Source organism: Rhinatrema bivittatum, chromosome 13 (genome assembly GCF_901001135.1).
Source record: "Rhinatrema bivittatum chromosome 13, aRhiBiv1.1, whole genome shotgun sequence".
NCBI lineage: Eukaryota > Metazoa > Chordata > Amphibia > Gymnophiona > Rhinatrematidae > Rhinatrema > Rhinatrema bivittatum.
The window spans coordinates 80,902,116-80,919,254 of NC_042627.1; the positions used below are offsets into that span (position 1 = coordinate 80,902,116).

Below are 17,139 nucleotides of genomic sequence, written 5' to 3' on the forward strand. Positions count from 1 at the left end.
AGTTGAAAATATTGTAGAGGCAGTGAAGGCATTCAAAAGGACATAAGATAACAGTAGAATAGTTTTGTCTTGCCTAGTGTGAATGAAGAATAGAGAAAGTTAAATGTCAGCAGATCAGATGGATCCTGTGATGTCCTCCAGTGGACCTCAGCTTGACTGATAGCTGAGGAGGGGGAGAAGAGAAATGGAGGCCTCTGAAGAATTCAGGTACATTAGAACGAAGAAATTTGGACACTCGGACTTGGGGTACAGACGGGAGTGGAAGGTTAGACAGAATGGCGTTGGTAAACTTGCAGTTATCCAAGTTTTGGAAAACGTGTTGTGGTCATGGACATGAAGATTTAGAAAAAGAGAATGAGATGGAGAGAAACGAGATGGTGAAGAATATGAAGGAATTGCCAGAAATTGGTGATAGTGAAGCAGCAAAAATCCAATCAAGGTGATGAGCTGGGGCTAGGAAGGAGGGAAAAGGAGGAACAGATGGCAGAAGAAAGGAGGAATGTTTAGTTATAGAGACTGATGTTGAAATCAACCAGAAGAACAGAAGAGGATGAAGTTGACAGATGTGAGGAGGGAGTCAGGTCATCAAAGGGAGAAGTTCAGTGGATGGGGTCTAGTAGAGAGCAGCAATGACGAGATGAGACAGAAGTAAAAAATGAGCCCGGAGATGGGCAGTGGGCATCTTGTATATCAATAATACAATAAAAGAGCATGAGTGATCCATTTTATAAATACAGTAAGTGACATCCGTTACTCTCTTGAAGTGTTTGAGAAATGGCGCATAGGCCTTGACAGGACACAAGCCTGGTGTGAAAAAGCTGGGTCATGGCCTGCAGTGTCATCCCGGTGTGAGGGCCTGCTACAGACGAGGTTAAGGCTAGCTTGGTTTTAGAACTGGTTTGTAATCTGTGCTGAAGTACAGATGATTTAAAAGCCAAGATGATGTCGACAGTTTGAGGTCTGGTTCAGGCATAAATCAGTACAAAAAATAAGAAAATAACACATTGAAATCTCAGCCATTTGTGTGGCAGGATTTCTCACTTTTATCATCGGTGCATAAAATAGCTTTGGAAATATTGACTAGTAGTCTTTATTTTGTAATAGCAAATAAAAAAATTCCCAAGAGAAGTTTGATTACCTTCAGTCACCTAAGAAGGTAGCGCCCTGGAGAGCATTGTCCTTCCAGCATGGATTTCTGAAATGCCTGAGAAGGGAAGGCAGATTTTACAGGCCGAGGCCCGACATTGTTCTACCATACTTTGGCTTCCAGTCATGCAGAATGAAGCCATCAGCTATGCATCGGGGGTTTTTTAAATTGAGGGACTGAACATTGGATGTTTGCCTTTTTCATAAGTTAAAATAGGTGTCTAAACCTCTAGAGAATGTTAACTAGAAATCAGTTACCTGGATCCTGGCTTGCAGAGCTACATTTCTTGCCTGGTCTGGCTCGTTGTATGCGTTTCTCACCTCTGCCATCGTGAGGCCATTGGACAGTATGAAGCCAGCTCTCCATGGTTTGTCTCATATCACAGCTGTTATGGGATTCCTGTTGTCCCTATTCAAGATACTGATCCATGTGCTCTTTGTTTTATGCTAGGGACATCACGGGGACCAAGTGTGACTTCACAGTGCAAGTTCAGCTAAGGTAAATATCTAGTACGTGTTTAGCTACAATTCATCTGTAGCAATAGCTGCAAAATACTGACATGCGTAAGCCTGATTTCTTTAAAATAGTTGTTATAAAATCTAGAAAAACAGAAAGATGATAAAAACTGAAGCAAATGGACTTGGAATGCAGTTAGTGACCTGCCTGTGTGTTTGGGTCTGGGAGAGTGCACTTATCGTAAGGAAATAAAATAGTTTTGAAGTGCATTTTCAACCTTTTATTTAATGTAAACTGTTTTTCTGATTTGATTTCTTTTCTTATTCATCACTGTGCTGTTTTGGAATTGTCAAAATTGCACTCATATTATAAACAGAATTTATTGCCCAGAGAAACTGGCAGGGCTTTTCCAAGAGAGGGCGAATTGGGGTGACTACTTCAGGCCTGTGCTTTGATCCTTCCCTCCTTCCTGCTGGCAGGAGGAGAGCAGCACTTACCTCTGCTGGCTTCAGTCTGAGCTTATGGGGCTCCATAGTCTCATGGGATCCTCTGACTCTGCATGTTCGGACGTCAGATTGAAGCTGGCAGAGGAGGTAAGATAGAAACTCTGCTCTCCTCTGGGAGGGAAAGGAAAAAATGCATGTGTGAGATGGGGAGGTCGCACAGCCCTAGAAATGTATATAGTAATACGGCCTTAATGATAGATGGATGGAGGGAGAGGGGACAGTTCTCTGCTTTGTCAAATTCAGGTAACTTTATTGGCATAATTTTACATGTGTTGCCAAAATAGTAAACAATGGTTAAAATAAAAATGAGTATCAGTTATTCTCCCTGAATTATGATCCTCTCGTAAAAACCATTCTAAAAGATTTACATGGCTGGCAGAACCAAATGCATTCCTGGTTGGGCCGCCTGGCTGTCCTTAAGATGAACATTCTCCCCAGATTTTTATATTTTTTTACGACCCTTCCCATCTACTTACCCAACAGTGTACTCAAACAATGGCAACGAATTTTATGTAGCTATATTTGGCGCAGACGTTCTCCAAGAGTGGCGAGGACCACGTTATATAGACCAAAAATCCAGGGGGGAGTTAACCTACCGAATTTATTTTGGTATTACTCAGCTGCACAATTACGAGCTCTGGTTGCTTTACATCGCACTAGCGACATACCGCAGTGGGTGCACTTAGAACAGTCACTTCTAGGGGATTTTCCCATTTCTGCGCTGCCCTGGCAACCTAAAGTAACGTGGGGACCACTCTTGTATCTTCCGTTTGCTCTCCGCACAACCCTTCGGGTTTGGCACACTTGGAAGCCTACGCTTGTGGGTCCTGAGAAATACACTATAATGACTCACATGTGTTTCTATCCAGGATCACTCCCCGACGTTGACTCAGTGGACCTCTGAGGGCATTGTTCGTCTGGGACATGTCCAACAACAAGGGTCGCTTATGACCCGCGATCAGCTTTGCTCTACATATACTTTGCCTGCGATAGATTTTTTACATTATGCTAAGCTGTACTATTTTGTTCAAAGGGGTCTTCGTGGGAGTGCCTTAAAATTAAAGGGTACCCTCTTTGAAACCTATTGCAAGAATGCGTCCACCATACGGGGCGTTATCTCTAAGATCTATAGCATTCTTAATGGGGTGGTAAAGGATCCCCCCCGACATCGTGGTTTGTGGGATCGGGACTTTCAGTGTCAGTTGGATGACCAGGACTGGGACGCTATCTATACACTTGCTCATAAATGCTCAGTGTCGGTGGGTTTACAGGAAAACTGTTACAAACTTATTTATAGGTGGCATTATACCCCGGTCCAGTTACATAAATATCGTCCAGCCCTATCGGACCGTTGTTGGAGGGGGTGTGGGAACACAGGTACCTATTATCATCTTTGGTGGGAATGCCAGGCGGTTGTTATCCTCTGGCGAGAAGTGTTTGCTTGGTTATCCACGTTTATTCCGGATTCGATAGAGGCTGAGCCCTGGCATGTGCTTTTAGGCCTTCCAGTTCCCGGACACAATAACCACACTCAGAGGTTTTTGACACATGTTTTTATTGCAGCTCGATCTGAAGTAGCACTCCATTGGAAGGGTACCACCATACCGAGCTTAGCTAAAATTCAACATAGGTTATACATGTATTACCAACTCAGTAGACTTACTGCTGTGCTCAGAGATCGCATGGGTATTTTTGAGAAAATTTGGGTCCATTATGTTAAGTGGCTCGATTCTCAGGCATCTCCATCCTCCCCTGATCCTTGCCCTTGAACGTCATTGTGGCATCCTGGTGATTAGTGGTGTTTACTGGTGTTTCTTGGCCTCTTGCATTTCCGTGTTTGTTATTTTGCAACTTTGTGATCATTTAGTGTGGGCTACCCCATACTGGATCTGCTGGGGGACCTGTCCTCTGCCCGCTGTTCTACTTCCCTTGATCTTCACTACCCCTTCTACTTCTCTTTTCGCTCCTTTACCAATTTATAACCCTGTGTTCCGATGTGTGTGTGTGTGTGTGGGAGGGTGGGGGGTGGGTATTGGTGTTGGGACATACTTATACATTGTATAAAACTGGTTACTTGGGTTTTGTTTACATGTGCATGGAAAACAGTGATTTCCTTATTGATCGGGCTCTGATGCCTGTTTAACATTTGTGTTCTGTTTTTCTACTGTTTTGTAGCCTTGTTTGCCAATAAAAATTTTTCTACACAAAAAAAAAAATAAAATAAAAATGAGTATCCAGAGCCCTCGCCTTGCTTTAGAAAAGCATTCGTATTCTTATTTAACTGCAGTATGGCTCCAGTTACGTTTCTGTGGATTTTCTCTTCTGTAAGACCATTGAACAGAAAGACTTATTAAACCCTTGTTGTAGATTCTGTTTATCGGAGACTAGCTGCCCTCAGGAAGACCACTTCCCACCCAATCTCTGTGTGAAAGTGAACGCAAAACCGTGCAACCTTCCAGTGAGTATTAAAGAATCTCTTCTGTTTTTAATTGGCCCCTGGAGACAGTCCTGGGGTAGGTCAACAGGCTTGAAAAGTAGGGGAGGGGTACAGACTGAAGGGACTGGTGCTTCCTTTGACTCCACTAATAGAAGGACCACAATTTCACAATCTTGGGCAGGGAGAGGTGCAGTTGGGTTGTGTTGATCTCCTAAGAGCAGTGCGCTGCCAATGAAAATCAGGTGAGGGTGGGCGTTTAGTAATGTGCACGCTGCTTCTGCCCCCATGGGGATCTTGTGTGAGCCCCTTCCTCTGAATGCATGATCCGTCCTTGGCCCTGTGGCCCCCTAGTGAGAGGTGTACCAGGGATCTCTGAGCAGGAGTGGGAACTATTAACCTCCATGTGTTTGTTCTCTTAGGGCTATCTCCCACCCACCAAAAATGGGGTGGAACCAAAGCGACCTAGCAGACCAATTAACATTACCTCACTTGTCCGTCTGTCCACAACCGTACCAAACACCATTGTCGTCTCATGGACTGCAGAGATTGGAAGAGTAAGTGCATTTATTTAAGACCTTTGGCCATATGGACAGAGAGCACCGGAAGGAAGTGTCTAAGCGCTGGGGAGGAAATAGAGAAGAGAGTGAGTGCCCAGGCTGCCATTATTTCGACTTATTAATTTGCTGGGGAAGACATCGTCCGAGGCAGTGGTGGCCACGGCCGTGGCTTCCATGACTCGCCCAGCAAAGGGTTCTGTTTGTTCGTTGCCTGCGGCCAGCGTCGTTCCACTCCACTAATCTCAGACTCCCATTGAGACCTTGGAGCTATGCTCAGGCCATTTTAACTATAATTCACATCACTACTCCCTGCTAAGGGAGGAATAGCAGGACCTGATTTTTAAAGGCAGGGTGGTTTTTATTAGGTTTTAAAAATTGCACACCTTTCTTCCATGTTCTCTTCTTGCTTTTTTGTTTAGAAAAGTTGCTTGGGAGAATATGATGTCCTTTGCTCCCTTTTGTGCCAGCAGTCACCCCCCCCTTAGACCTAAGTCTCACATCCATGATGCATTTCTTCTTTGCCATGATCAGTATGGAGTAGTGCAGCTGGCCCAGGGCATGAACTCCACTGTGGGCTGCTGGCCTTCAGGAATAAACCATGTTTGTTTCCAGTTGTGTTTAACTCGCACATCGTTGTTTTGTTCGGTGTTTTCATCGTCTCTCTTCAGGGCTCTGGAGATGTAGTGCACCGTGCCTAGAGCCCATGTAATAGAACTGAGAGCACGAGTACGAGCCACTTCCTGTGTAACTCTGAGTTCTTGCTCTTCCTTCCCATGCTTACTGGCTCACTCTTTCCTTGCTTTAATCCTAATGGTCATTTTCAGAGCTTTTTTTTTTTATTAATATAAAACCACATTAACAATACATTGTGCATGTGATAGTACTATTCGTTGACAATGACACATTTCAGAAAACAGTACGGTAATATGTGCTACTGATGAATTACTAACTGCAGGGACAAGTCATCCTAATTTGTCTCTTACATGGTCCAACTCCCCCCCCTTCCCTCCACCATTCTGTAAACTCATTCCCCATTCCCATCCTACTCCCTCCCACCAGTGTGGACCCACCGAGATTTTCAGAGCTTTGTGTGTAAAAAGCTATTCCTGTTCATACCCAGATTAGTCCAGACAAGTGGGCTTATGCTTCCCCACCAGCAGATGGAGGCAGAGAACCAAAGACTTTGAGGCACTGCTGCATAACCGAGAGAGCCACCTGCAGGCCCTCAGTATTTCTCTGTCTCCAGCAGATGGTAGAGGTGCAGACCTGCAATCTGGAGTTTAAAAAAAAAAGTAAAATTCAGAGAGACTAGAGATTTTGGATTCAGAGGCTCCTCTGTGGATTATCCCTCAGGTGGAGCCAGGTGACCGGGGAGATTGGGAAACTCTGGCTGGTTTAGCCCGCTGCTGTTCGGAGGTCCTGATAGCCAGGGGACTGGCTCCCTCGTGACCTCCGAAGTCTCCGCCTGCGAGCTGCCGGTCCCTGAAGAGAAGTACCCTTTATTTTTCCTCTTTGTATTGTTTTGTTTAAAAAAAAAAAAAGTTTGATTTTGCAAAGCAGGAACTGCACCCGCAGGAATGGAGAGTGAGTGCCTTGCAGTTGTTCCTTTGCTCCGGGGGATCTGTGGAAGCTGAAGGAGTTTTCCCTCACGCGGCTTGGCTCGGCCTGGGTGCAGCGTGGCTGTTGCGGGTTTGGCCGAGTTTTTACCGAGCTCCGCTTCAGTTTAGGTGGGCCAGTAGTGGGGTCTGTCAGTGCCGCTTGCGGGAAATGAGGGGTTAGCCCATGTTTCTTGTGTTCTTCTGGGGGATCCCGGGGGCGAGCGGAGCTGTCTCATGCGCTGTTCAGAGCGGTGCAGCCGCACGGTTCTTGTTGCCGACCGCGTGTGTGGCCCTGCTTTTCCAGCAGCCTGCACTTTTGATGTTTTTGTTTTCCCGTTGCAATCAGTGCCAGAATCTCACATGGCATGCAGAGCCTGCAGCCTCTGGTCAGTGCGAAGCAATGCGCGTTCCCTTAGCAATGGTTGTGCGACAAGGAAGGAGGGGGACCTCTATGGGCGCAGCTGGCGAAAGGAGGTCCTCTAAGCCATTGGGGACTGAGGCTGTGGTCTCGGGGGGGGAATCGCATTTTTCAGCAAAGGATCACGGTCAATGGCTCCATGCCTCATAGGGAGGCCGGAGATTCCCCTCCCCCACTCGCCTGTGAGGCAGGTGATTGCGGAGTATCAGGATGGAGAAGGGGAATCTGATGTTGGTCTTCCTGATGAGGGTGGTGAAGATCCGGAGGAGTTTTATCCGGAGTTTGTCGTGGTCCTGTATATAAAGTCTTTCTGGTGCAAAAGGTGGTGGGAGGAAGCGTTCCAGCGAGAAGATCCCCTGTTCAGTCAAGGGACAGAGAGTGCGAGCTTCTAGTGGCTCTGGGGCCCTGCAGAGGCGTCTGGGTCTCACTTGCACTGAGATTAATTGGATGACATGCAGGGGAACCCTGTAAATCCTCAGGTAGTGAACCCGGGTGTTGGTGCCGACACGGACTCGCATGCCGATCTTGGTGAGAATAAGGATGACCCTAATCCAGATGAGTTCCCGGTAACAGAGCAGAATGACCCCAGGGTGGTCTGTCTGATCATTAAGAGGAGTTGTGACCTCTCATTCTCCAGGTTCTGGAGGAATTGGGGGTTAAGGTAGCCCTGTAGGAGTCTGAAAATGAAGGACTCGACCTGGTCCTGGATGGACTGCGTAGGCCCCATAGTGCCTTTCCTCTGCCTAACAAGTTCCGTAAGCTGGTAAACCGGAGGCAGGCTTGAATGTCAGTCTCGTAATGGTGAAGCTGTACCCGTTGAAGGAAGAGATGCTGGATCTCCTGCAGGTTCCTAAGGCGGATGTGACTGTGTCCGCCATTACCAAGAAGACAATGCCAGTGGCGGATTCTGCCACTCTGAAGGATGTTCAGGATCATAAATTGGAGATTCTGTTGAAGCGGATGTTTGAAGTTTCTGCCTTGAACCTGAAAGCCGCAATTTGTGGCAATATAATGCAGAGGGCCTGTTTGTGCTGAGTTTGGAAAACTTTGGGAGAGTCAAAAGGAAAATAAGTTGCCTGAAGATAAGAGGGGTAGCAAGGCGGTTTTCCCTCCCTGTCCTGATTTCAAGATATGAGACAGTTCTGTTCAGGCAAGGGCACCTCTGCTTCGGGGTTGAAGCAGACACTGGGCAAACAGCACTCGAAAAGGGATCCGCAGTTCCTCTGTGGAGCCAGTAGGGGGCAGGTTGTCCTGCTTTTATGGGGCATGGGCCTAAATTACCACAGATCAATAGGTTCTGGCAGTGGTAAGAGATGGCTACACGTTGGGGCACAAAATTCTATATAGAGTCCTACTGTGTGTCGGGAAGCAGTAAAGGGAACTCTGCAAAGGTTACAAATTTTGGACGCTGTAGTTCTGGGACCAGTGGTCGAACAGGGACAGGGGAGGTACTCCATTTATTTCGTGGTTCCCTAAAAGGAGGGCTCCTTTCTGGATTTGCAAGAGATGTACCCTTGCGGGTTCCACAGTTTTGCATAGAGAAGACGTGCACAGTTATAGCAGTGGGCCGCAGAGGAGAGTTCTTGGCGTCATTGGACTTGACAGAGGCCTTCCTCCATGTTGCCATTCAAAGGGATTGTCCGAAGTTTCTACTGTTCATGGTGCTGGGCCAGCATTTTCAGTTTTGAATTCTTCCCTTAGGCTTGGCCACAGCGCCCTGCTCCTTCATGAATGTGATGGGGGTGGTGGCATCAGCCTTAAGGCAAGAAGGGATTTTGGTCCACCCACATCTGGTTGATTGGCTCTTTCTGGCGAAGACAGAGGAGAAGTGCAGTTGCTCCATACAGCGAGTGATGCTCTGATTGAGTTCTCTGGTTTGGGTGATTAAATACAACCAAGAGTTATCTGGTGCCGATCCAATTGGAGTGTGAGTCGATGGCAGGGTCTTTTTGATCGTGGACAGTGTTGAAGTTGCAAGTGCAGCGTTTGCTCCATTTGTCAGTGCCAAAGGTCTGGTATTATCTGCGGCTCCATGGCTTCCACGTTGGACTTGATTCCGTGGGCCTTTACTTACATGCATCCTTTGCAGAAGGTGCTGTTGTCCAGATGGAATCCGTTGTCAAGAGTATCATCAGCCTTTACCTCTTCAGGGAGAATCCAGATCCAATCTCTCATGGGGACTCTACCATCCCATTATGGAGTAGGGAGTGGATCTGGAGGACCCGGATTGGATAGTAGTGACCACTGACGCTAGCCTCAGGTTGGGGGGTGGTGTGTCAAGGGCGGTCTGCTCTAGGGCGTTGGTCTTCAGCGCAGGTGGCCTGGTCGATCAATCGCCTGGAGACAAGGGTGTACACAGAGCCCTGGAGGCCTTTTCTTCTTTTGGTCAAGGGTCAGAGGGTGAGGAGAATCTCAGACAATGTCACAATGATGGCTTACATCAATCGTCAGGGAGGTACGAAGAGTGACTCTGGAGGCTCAGCAGTTATTTGCTTGGGCGGAGCGTCATCTCAAAGGTATAGCAGCGTCTTATGTAGCGGGTGTGGACAATTTTCAAGCATACTTTCTCAGCAGGCAGCAGCTAAAACTGGGGGAATGGGAGTTATCCTCGGAGGCCTGGGATTACTTGTGTGTCAGGTGGGGAGTTCCTCAGTTAGACCTATTGGCAATGAGGGCCAGCACAAAGGTGGCGAGATTCTTCAGTTGCAGAAGGGAAGTCGGGGTAGAAAGGCTGGATGCTCTACCTTACCCGTGGCTGATGGGGATTTGCCTATACGTGTTTCCTCCTTGGCCGCTTGTTGGTTGCATTTTGTGGCGCATAGAGGCTCATCCAGGGCAGGTGGTTCTGGTGGTGCCGCAGTGGCTGTGGTTTGTGAACCCGGTGGGTCTTGCAATAGACGGTCTTCACAGGTTGGCTCACATGCCAGGATTGTTTTGGCAAGGTCTCATATTTTCAGATCAGGAAGATCACTTTTGTCTCGTGGCTTGGCTTTGAGAGGTGGTGGTTGCACTTAAAAGGATATTCGGAGACAGTCCACGTTCCACTTTGATCCAGACTAGACGCCCATCTACTTCTAAGGCTTACATCCGGCTCTGGAAAGTGTTTGGTGCTTTCAGCACGACTGGATTCCCTATCTGTGAGCGTTTGCGCATTTTGAACTTTTTGCAGTAAGGGCTGTCAAAGGGTCTGGCTTAAATTCTCTCCGAGTTCAGGTTTCCAACTTGGGTTGCCTTAGGGGGGCAGATCCTATCCGGATGTTTTGTGATTTCTGAAAGGAGTCCAGCACTTTCGGCTTCCAGTGAGGAAGTTGTGTCCAGATTCGAACCTCGACCTGGTACTGCGTGTGCTCTCTGGGGCTCCTTTTTGAGTCCTTAAGGGGAGCGTCTGTGAAGGATCGGTCGTTGAAGGCTGATTTTTCTGGTGGCCATATGTCGGGCCAGGCGGATTTCAGAGCTGCAGGCTTTATCTTACAGGAATCCTTTTCTCCAGTTTGAGACTATCAGGGTGACGTTGCGGATGGTGCCTTCCTTTTTTTTCTTTTTTTAACCGAAGGTGGTTTCCTCTCTTCATTTGAACCAGACAGTGGAGCTTCCAGCTTTTCCAGACTGGTCTAGGGAGTTTCCACAAGAGAGGGAGCTGCATCTTCTGGACATGCATAGGACCCTATTGCGTTATCTTAAGGATACTTTTCAGCATTCAGGTTTCCTCTGTGTGCTGTTCGGGGGGGGGGGGGGTGTGCACAAAGGGGCTAAGGCCTCAAAAGCTGCAGTCTCTCACTGCTTGAAGGAAGCCATATTTGTAAGGGTCGTGCGGTGCCTGTGGGCTTAAGGGCACAGGTGGCTTCCTGGGTGGAGTGTCAGTTGGTATCTCTGCAGGAGATATGTTGGTCAACGCTTCATACTTTCACCAAGCATTGCCATTTGGATGTACAGGTGCAACAAGACGTGTCCTTTGAGAATGTTCTGCGTGCGTGGTACATCCCACCTGTCTGAACTGATCCGGGCACGTACAGGGACAGGAACATTGGATCTTACCTGCTAATTTCCGTTCCTGTAATACACGGATCAGTCCAGAGGCCCAGCCCGGTTTTGATGCCAAAAGACTGAATATCCTGGCATTAATTGCAGAAATTTACGAATTGTAAATGTATGTTTGGTTCTTAGTGTTTTGTTTTATCTTGAAGCATGGAGGGCTCCAGGTCAGGGTATTTCAAACCTGAAAAGGGGCAAGGTGGCAACTCATTGGCTTGGGTACAGGTCAATACTGAGAAACTGCAGGTGGCGCTCTCTGTTATGTAGCAGTGCCTGAGTGTTTGTTCTCTGCCTCCATCTGCTCTAGGGATGCAAAACCCACTGGTCTGGACTGATCTGAGTATTACAGGAACGAAAATTAGCAGGTAAGAACCAATTTTCCTTTGTGGACTGGAGCCTGGCCCTCGGCATGTAAAGTCCATGTGTAACCCATTTTCCTGTGGGGCTGGAGCTGCCACGTAATCGAGCTGCGCCCTGCTTAGAGCAGGGTATAAGTTTGCGTGAGGTAGTTTGTGCACAAACTCTGCCAGTTATCCGAGGACTTTCAAAGCAAGCGTCTGCGTGTGAGAGGATAATCGTACAACTCCCTGCAAAGTGGTAAAGTGCACTGCACACACGCTCTTTACCGAGGGCTTTCAAAGCAAATTTTTGCCTGTAAATTTGCATTGCACACGCAGACTGCACTGAGGATTTTCAGTGTATATACGTAATTTTATAAGTTTGAAGCTTTCCTTGATTTGTATGTTAAATGTTGCACAGGAATTTGTTTCCTGTATTTATATCATTTTGTTAAAGACCACTGGGGTGATATAACGCTTTCTCCCCAGTCTGTTGGGGGAGGGGGGCGTGGAGATGGGTTGTGTGGGTCTAACGGATTTTTACGCATTTTACTTAATTTAGAAAATTGTGATTGATTTCTTTGTATTTTGCCTTGTAGAGCTATTCCATGGCCGTGTATTTGGTCAAGCAGCTATCTTCTGCGGTTTTACTCCAGCGATTGCGAGCAAAAGGCATTCGGAATCCTGACCATTCGCGAGCTTTAAGTACGTGTCCCGCTGCAGAAGAGTGGGCGAGGCGTCGCTTATATTGTTCCTTTGCATTCCTTCTGCACAAACTTGAGAACTTTCCTTCACTCCTTCTAGAAAAGCAAATACGGAAGGCAGTGTTTTCATACGCCCAACAATCAGCATCAGAACTTAGCACACAGAACACATTCCCACTCTGCCCACTTAACATAGCGAATGATGGTCCATCCAGTCTGCCCAGCAAGCCTTCTATTAATAGTAACTGCCACTCTGTGCAGGTTACCCCCATGCCTTCTGTTAAGGGTAATAGTAACTGCCGCTTCGTGCAGACTACCCCCAAATCTTCTGTTAAGGGTAATAGTAACTGCCACTCCATACAGGTTACCCCCAAGCCTTCTGTTAAGGGTAATAGTAACTGCCACTCCATACAGGTTACCCCCAAGCCTTCTGTTAAGGGTAATAGTAACTGCCACTCCATACAGGTTACCCCCAAGCCTTCTGTTAAGGGTAATAGTAACTGCCACTCTGTGCAGGTTACCCCCAAATCTTCTGTTAAGGGTAATAGTAACTGCCGCTCCGTGCAGGTTACCCCCATGCCTTCTGTTAAAGGTAATAGTAACTGCCACTCTGTGCAGGTTACCCCCAAATCTTCTGTTAAGGGTAATAGTAACTGCCACTCTGTGCAGGTTACCCCCAAATCTTCTGTTAAGGGTAATAGTAACTGCCACTCTGTGCAGGTTACCCCCAAGCCTTCTGTTAAGGGTAATAGTAACTGCCACTCCATACAGGTTACCCCCAAGCCTTCTGTTAAGGGTAATAGTAACTGCCACTCCATACAGGTTACCCCCAAGCCTTCTGTTAAGGGTAATGGTAATTGCCACTCCATACATAAGAACATAAGAAAATGCCATACTGGGTCAGACCAAGGGTCCAGCAAGCCCAGCATCCTGTTTCCAACAGTGGCCAATCCAGGCCATAAGAACCTGGCAAGTACCCAAAAACTAAGTCTATTCCATGTTACCCCCAAGCCGCCTTTTTACCTTTGTCTGATGTGAAGATGGTAGAGTTGATGAAAATCAATATCTAGAATGTGGGTTACAATTTAAAAGCAACATTGACCCTCGTTATTTTAAATATCCTTAATTTTTTTTTGAAAAATCAAAAATGTGATTTTAGCTCCTGAATCTCCATGCTTGAAAACCCCCTGTATAATCTCATCCCGTTCTCTTGAAAAGAAGAATGGGGGAGGGAGCCTCCCATTCCATCTGTTGACATGAAAATGTGCGGGATTTCAGAATGGTAAGATGTAAGATTAGCTGACGCACAGAGAGGTCTTGTTCCACTCCTGAGTTTTCAGGCCATGCTCGCCTTCCCTCGCTTGGCTGCCTGTAGTTCTTCAGTTCCCGCCTCCCTTTAAAACCCCGGCATCATAGCCGTCTTTGGCAGGAAGGGATAGCATCGCCGTGTGCGTGCCTTGCATCTCACCCCTAGGGTGAACGTTCTGTGCTTTCACACGTGCTGAGTGAGAGCAGGAAGGGGATTATCTCACATTCCCCACTCAGCACTGCGCTCTGCAGTTCTTGGATTGAGCCAATAATGAGTGTATTAAACTTGTTTTTGTTCTTGTGTTCAATGACAGTCAAAGAGAAGCTAACTGCAGATCCAGACAGTGAAATTGCCACTACCAGTTTACGAGTATCTCTTCTGTGCCCGGTAAGTCCAAGTGATCCCTGAATATATTCATGCCTCAGTTTCCCTGTCTAGATTTGGGTAGAGTGGGGGAAAATAGATTTGAATTTGGTCAGGAAGTGTCTACTGTAGACCTGATCATGGAACATCAGTGAAGATAAGAGACCTCAGAGAGAAGAGGTGTCAAGGAGGGAGATGGTGGAAAGTTAAATATCATGTTGTGACTGTTGATGAAAAAACAGATACCAGGATACCCGGGCACCTACAAAAGCATGAGCCTTGGTGCCTGTGGTCCCCCTGAGTGTAGAAGGAGCCACTACGGCTGACTTGGGTCTGGGAGTTGCTGCAGGAGAGCTAGGCCTGAAAATAGCCGTTGTGACCCAAGCACAAAGTGATGGCAGGAGGGAAAGGAAGAAACTAGATTAAAAAAAAAAAAAAAATTCCAAGCAAACAGTGAAAAAAAAAAAAAAGGCTAAATAAACCTGTGAGCGAAAGAAGGAAAAAATATGAAAAATCAACAACCGGAATCTGAGGCAAAACGCTGAAAAAACAAAAAAGGTTTTTGTCCTGGCTCCTAACATTCTTGCCTGGTGCTCAAGCTTTCAAAATGTCGTGTGTACTCTGTAAAACACCCTGTGCGACACAGCCCTGTGGGTGCACCTTATTCTCTCAGGATGGATGGAGCATGGTCCCATGCTGTTACTTTTCTCTCTTGCGATTTGATGAGGTCACATGATGCTGCATTTTTTGCTTTCTCCGTTTTTTCTTTTATGATGACTGATTTCCTCTCAATTTTTTCGATATACTCGCCGCGTGCCCCCTGAAATATTAGTTATCAGTTCCTTTTTTCTTTACTTCCTGCCGCAATGATGACAAAATCTTCTCATAAAGAAAGGGAGTAAATCCTAAGATGGCGGACTCCAGAAAGCCCTGACCCAATGATTTCAGAGGTAGCAGCTGCTGTCCTGAAAGCCTTAGAGGGAAAACTAGACCAAATTTCAGCTCTGTTAACTGGTCTTAGTCGCAATTTACTGATTTTCTATTGCCGGAGGAGATACTATACTCCGCCCCTCACTCCCGTCAGTAGCATGTTTTGTTCTTCTTTTTTTTTATCATTTTCTCTACACTCAAATGATATCAGAACCCCACATATGTACCATGCCTCTTTCTTTATAATTGAAAATAAAATATTTTTAAACACAAAAATGTATAAATTGCCCTAACACAAACTTAAAAAAATAAATAAAAGGAAGAGACACTGAATTTATTACAAAAACATACAGAAGCCCTCATTCAGGGCACGAGGGGAGGAGTTCTGAGTCTTCCATTAATTTCCCTTACTTCAGAAGAACTACAGCTTCTTGCTCCTCCTGGATCATGCTTTTATTATTATTATTATTTTTAACTGGGAGCAGGGAAAGCCACACAGGAAATGTTGCACTTTTAAGATGCAAGCATGCAAGGTGGCCTCAAGGCTGCAGGGTGGCCCTGACAGAGAGGCTCTTTCTTGCCATTCTCCCCTTCTCTCCATGTGCATCTCTCCTGCTAAGGCAAGGGTGGGCTCTGGCTGCCTTCACAGGCTTGCACCGCTGCAGATTCTGCTCCACCTCTTGCTGGTTGCACCTGGATGATGGTCTCACTCCATTTCTTCACCAAGAGCAAGGGAATCGGGCGGAGGAGCCTGGGTGTGTAACTTTGCGGAAGTTTTATTGGTGGTTTTTGATTGTAACTTAAAATCCGAAGCCCTAGGCATGATGCCTCACCGTCTTGTATGGAGGAGGGTCTGATGAGTAAATATTCTCCCATGCCAGCTGAAGCTGTATTTGGGTATCCATAGTCTGACTTTCAGCCTCTGGGTACAGCTGTTTGAGACCAGATGTTATGTAGACATGACCTGGAACTTGTTTGTTTTATACTGGGTAGATAGTTTTCTTGCAATTTGGAGAAATCATTCCAAATTGTTACAGACCCAGAGCAAGTCCCTGCCAAGCCCACCCCTTTCCTGTGTCTGTGCCAGGTTACAAAATCTGCTGCAGGTTCTGAGAGAGCATAGGGGGGCTGCATGTTTCGGACAACAGTCTCGCTTGTGTTGGTGGCTGTTTGGATTGGGGTCTCTGTGTTGGATTAAGTATGGGGATCTGTATTTTCATCAGCTCAGAATGATAGAGAAGACGACGACGGGGCGGGTCAGTTGGTTCTTATCTGCTGTGAAGAGAAGGTTGTATCCTAATTTGTGGTCTTTCTTTTATCTAGCTGGGTAAAATGCGACTGACCATCCCTTGCCGAGCACTCACGTGCTCCCACCTGCAGTGTTTTGATGCCACTCTGTACATTCAAATGAACGAAAAGAAGCCGACGTGGGTGTGTCCCGTCTGTGACAAGAAGGCTCCCTACGAGCACCTCATTATCGACGGGTGAGAGGAGGAGCCGCTCAGTACTAAACTTGCTTTAATTTGTGGGGTAGTAAAAACGAGTGCTGCCGAGTATTCCTGATCGGAGCAGATATTAGCATTCAAAGCTTTAGAATGTGCCTCTTTAACCTCTCGCCACTGATCCTTGATGGAGCCCCGATGCATGTAAAATATGAATACAGCATGGACCTCTGCACAGCACATGATCATCAGGGGCCCGTGCAGGCATCTCCGTGAATACAGCACAGACAGCTGAAGAGCAGACTCTTGGTGACGGGGGAGGGACCTAAGGAGAGAGCGTGCCGGATAACTGCATTTTATTTTGCAAAGGGAGCCGACTCGAACGCTCGTTGACGGCGCTCTTTGCTGTCATGCGCAAGACCTGGATTCAATTCCTAGGTCAAGATGTTTTGTTCCCTGGGCTGCCCCTGTGTGGAGGGAAAGCCTGCTCATCACGTGATGGTGATGATTGCTGGCCGTGTGGCCCTGACTGAGCTGAGGGACTCGCACATAGCAGCTCCTCTGACCTGCTTTCCATGGGCTCCCTGTGAGGAGAGCCACGTTCTGACATCAAAGAGTGACCGATCTAAAACAGCCCTGGTTCTGATGCAGACTGGAGGCCCAGAGGAAAAGAAGGAACGTGACTGCGTCAATAAGAGGGGTAGTAGGAAAAGAGAGAGAGGAATTGAGGGAAATAAAGCCAGGGAGCAGTAGGGGAGTTGTGAGCAATCTTGATAGGTAGTAAAGATGCTTTGGGCTCTGCAGAAAAGTTTATACAATGATTTTGAAATGTTCATGGAGAAGGGCGAGGGAGAAGTAAGGGTGCGTTTTGAGGTAACTTTGCCTGTCTGTATGAATTGGTT

At 46.9% G+C, this 17,139-nt stretch overlaps 1 protein-coding gene across 3 annotated transcripts in view; it reads left to right on the forward strand.

Annotated features, from left to right (window-relative positions):
- The window catches only part of PIAS1 (protein inhibitor of activated STAT 1), a 71,616-nt gene that overhangs the window by 48,782 nt on the left and 5,695 nt on the right, over positions 1-17,139 (forward strand). For all 3 annotated transcript variants that reach the window (XM_029575113.1, XM_029575114.1, XM_029575115.1), the window contains exons 4-9: positions 1,598-1,645; positions 4,477-4,567; positions 4,966-5,100; positions 12,089-12,194; positions 13,816-13,889; positions 16,119-16,279. In XM_029575113.1, coding sequence (XP_029430973.1) covers positions 1,598-1,645; positions 4,477-4,567; positions 4,966-5,100; positions 12,089-12,194; positions 13,816-13,889; positions 16,119-16,279 — 615 coding nt within the window. The remainder of the gene's footprint in view (positions 1-1,597; positions 1,646-4,476; positions 4,568-4,965; positions 5,101-12,088; positions 12,195-13,815; positions 13,890-16,118; positions 16,280-17,139) is intronic.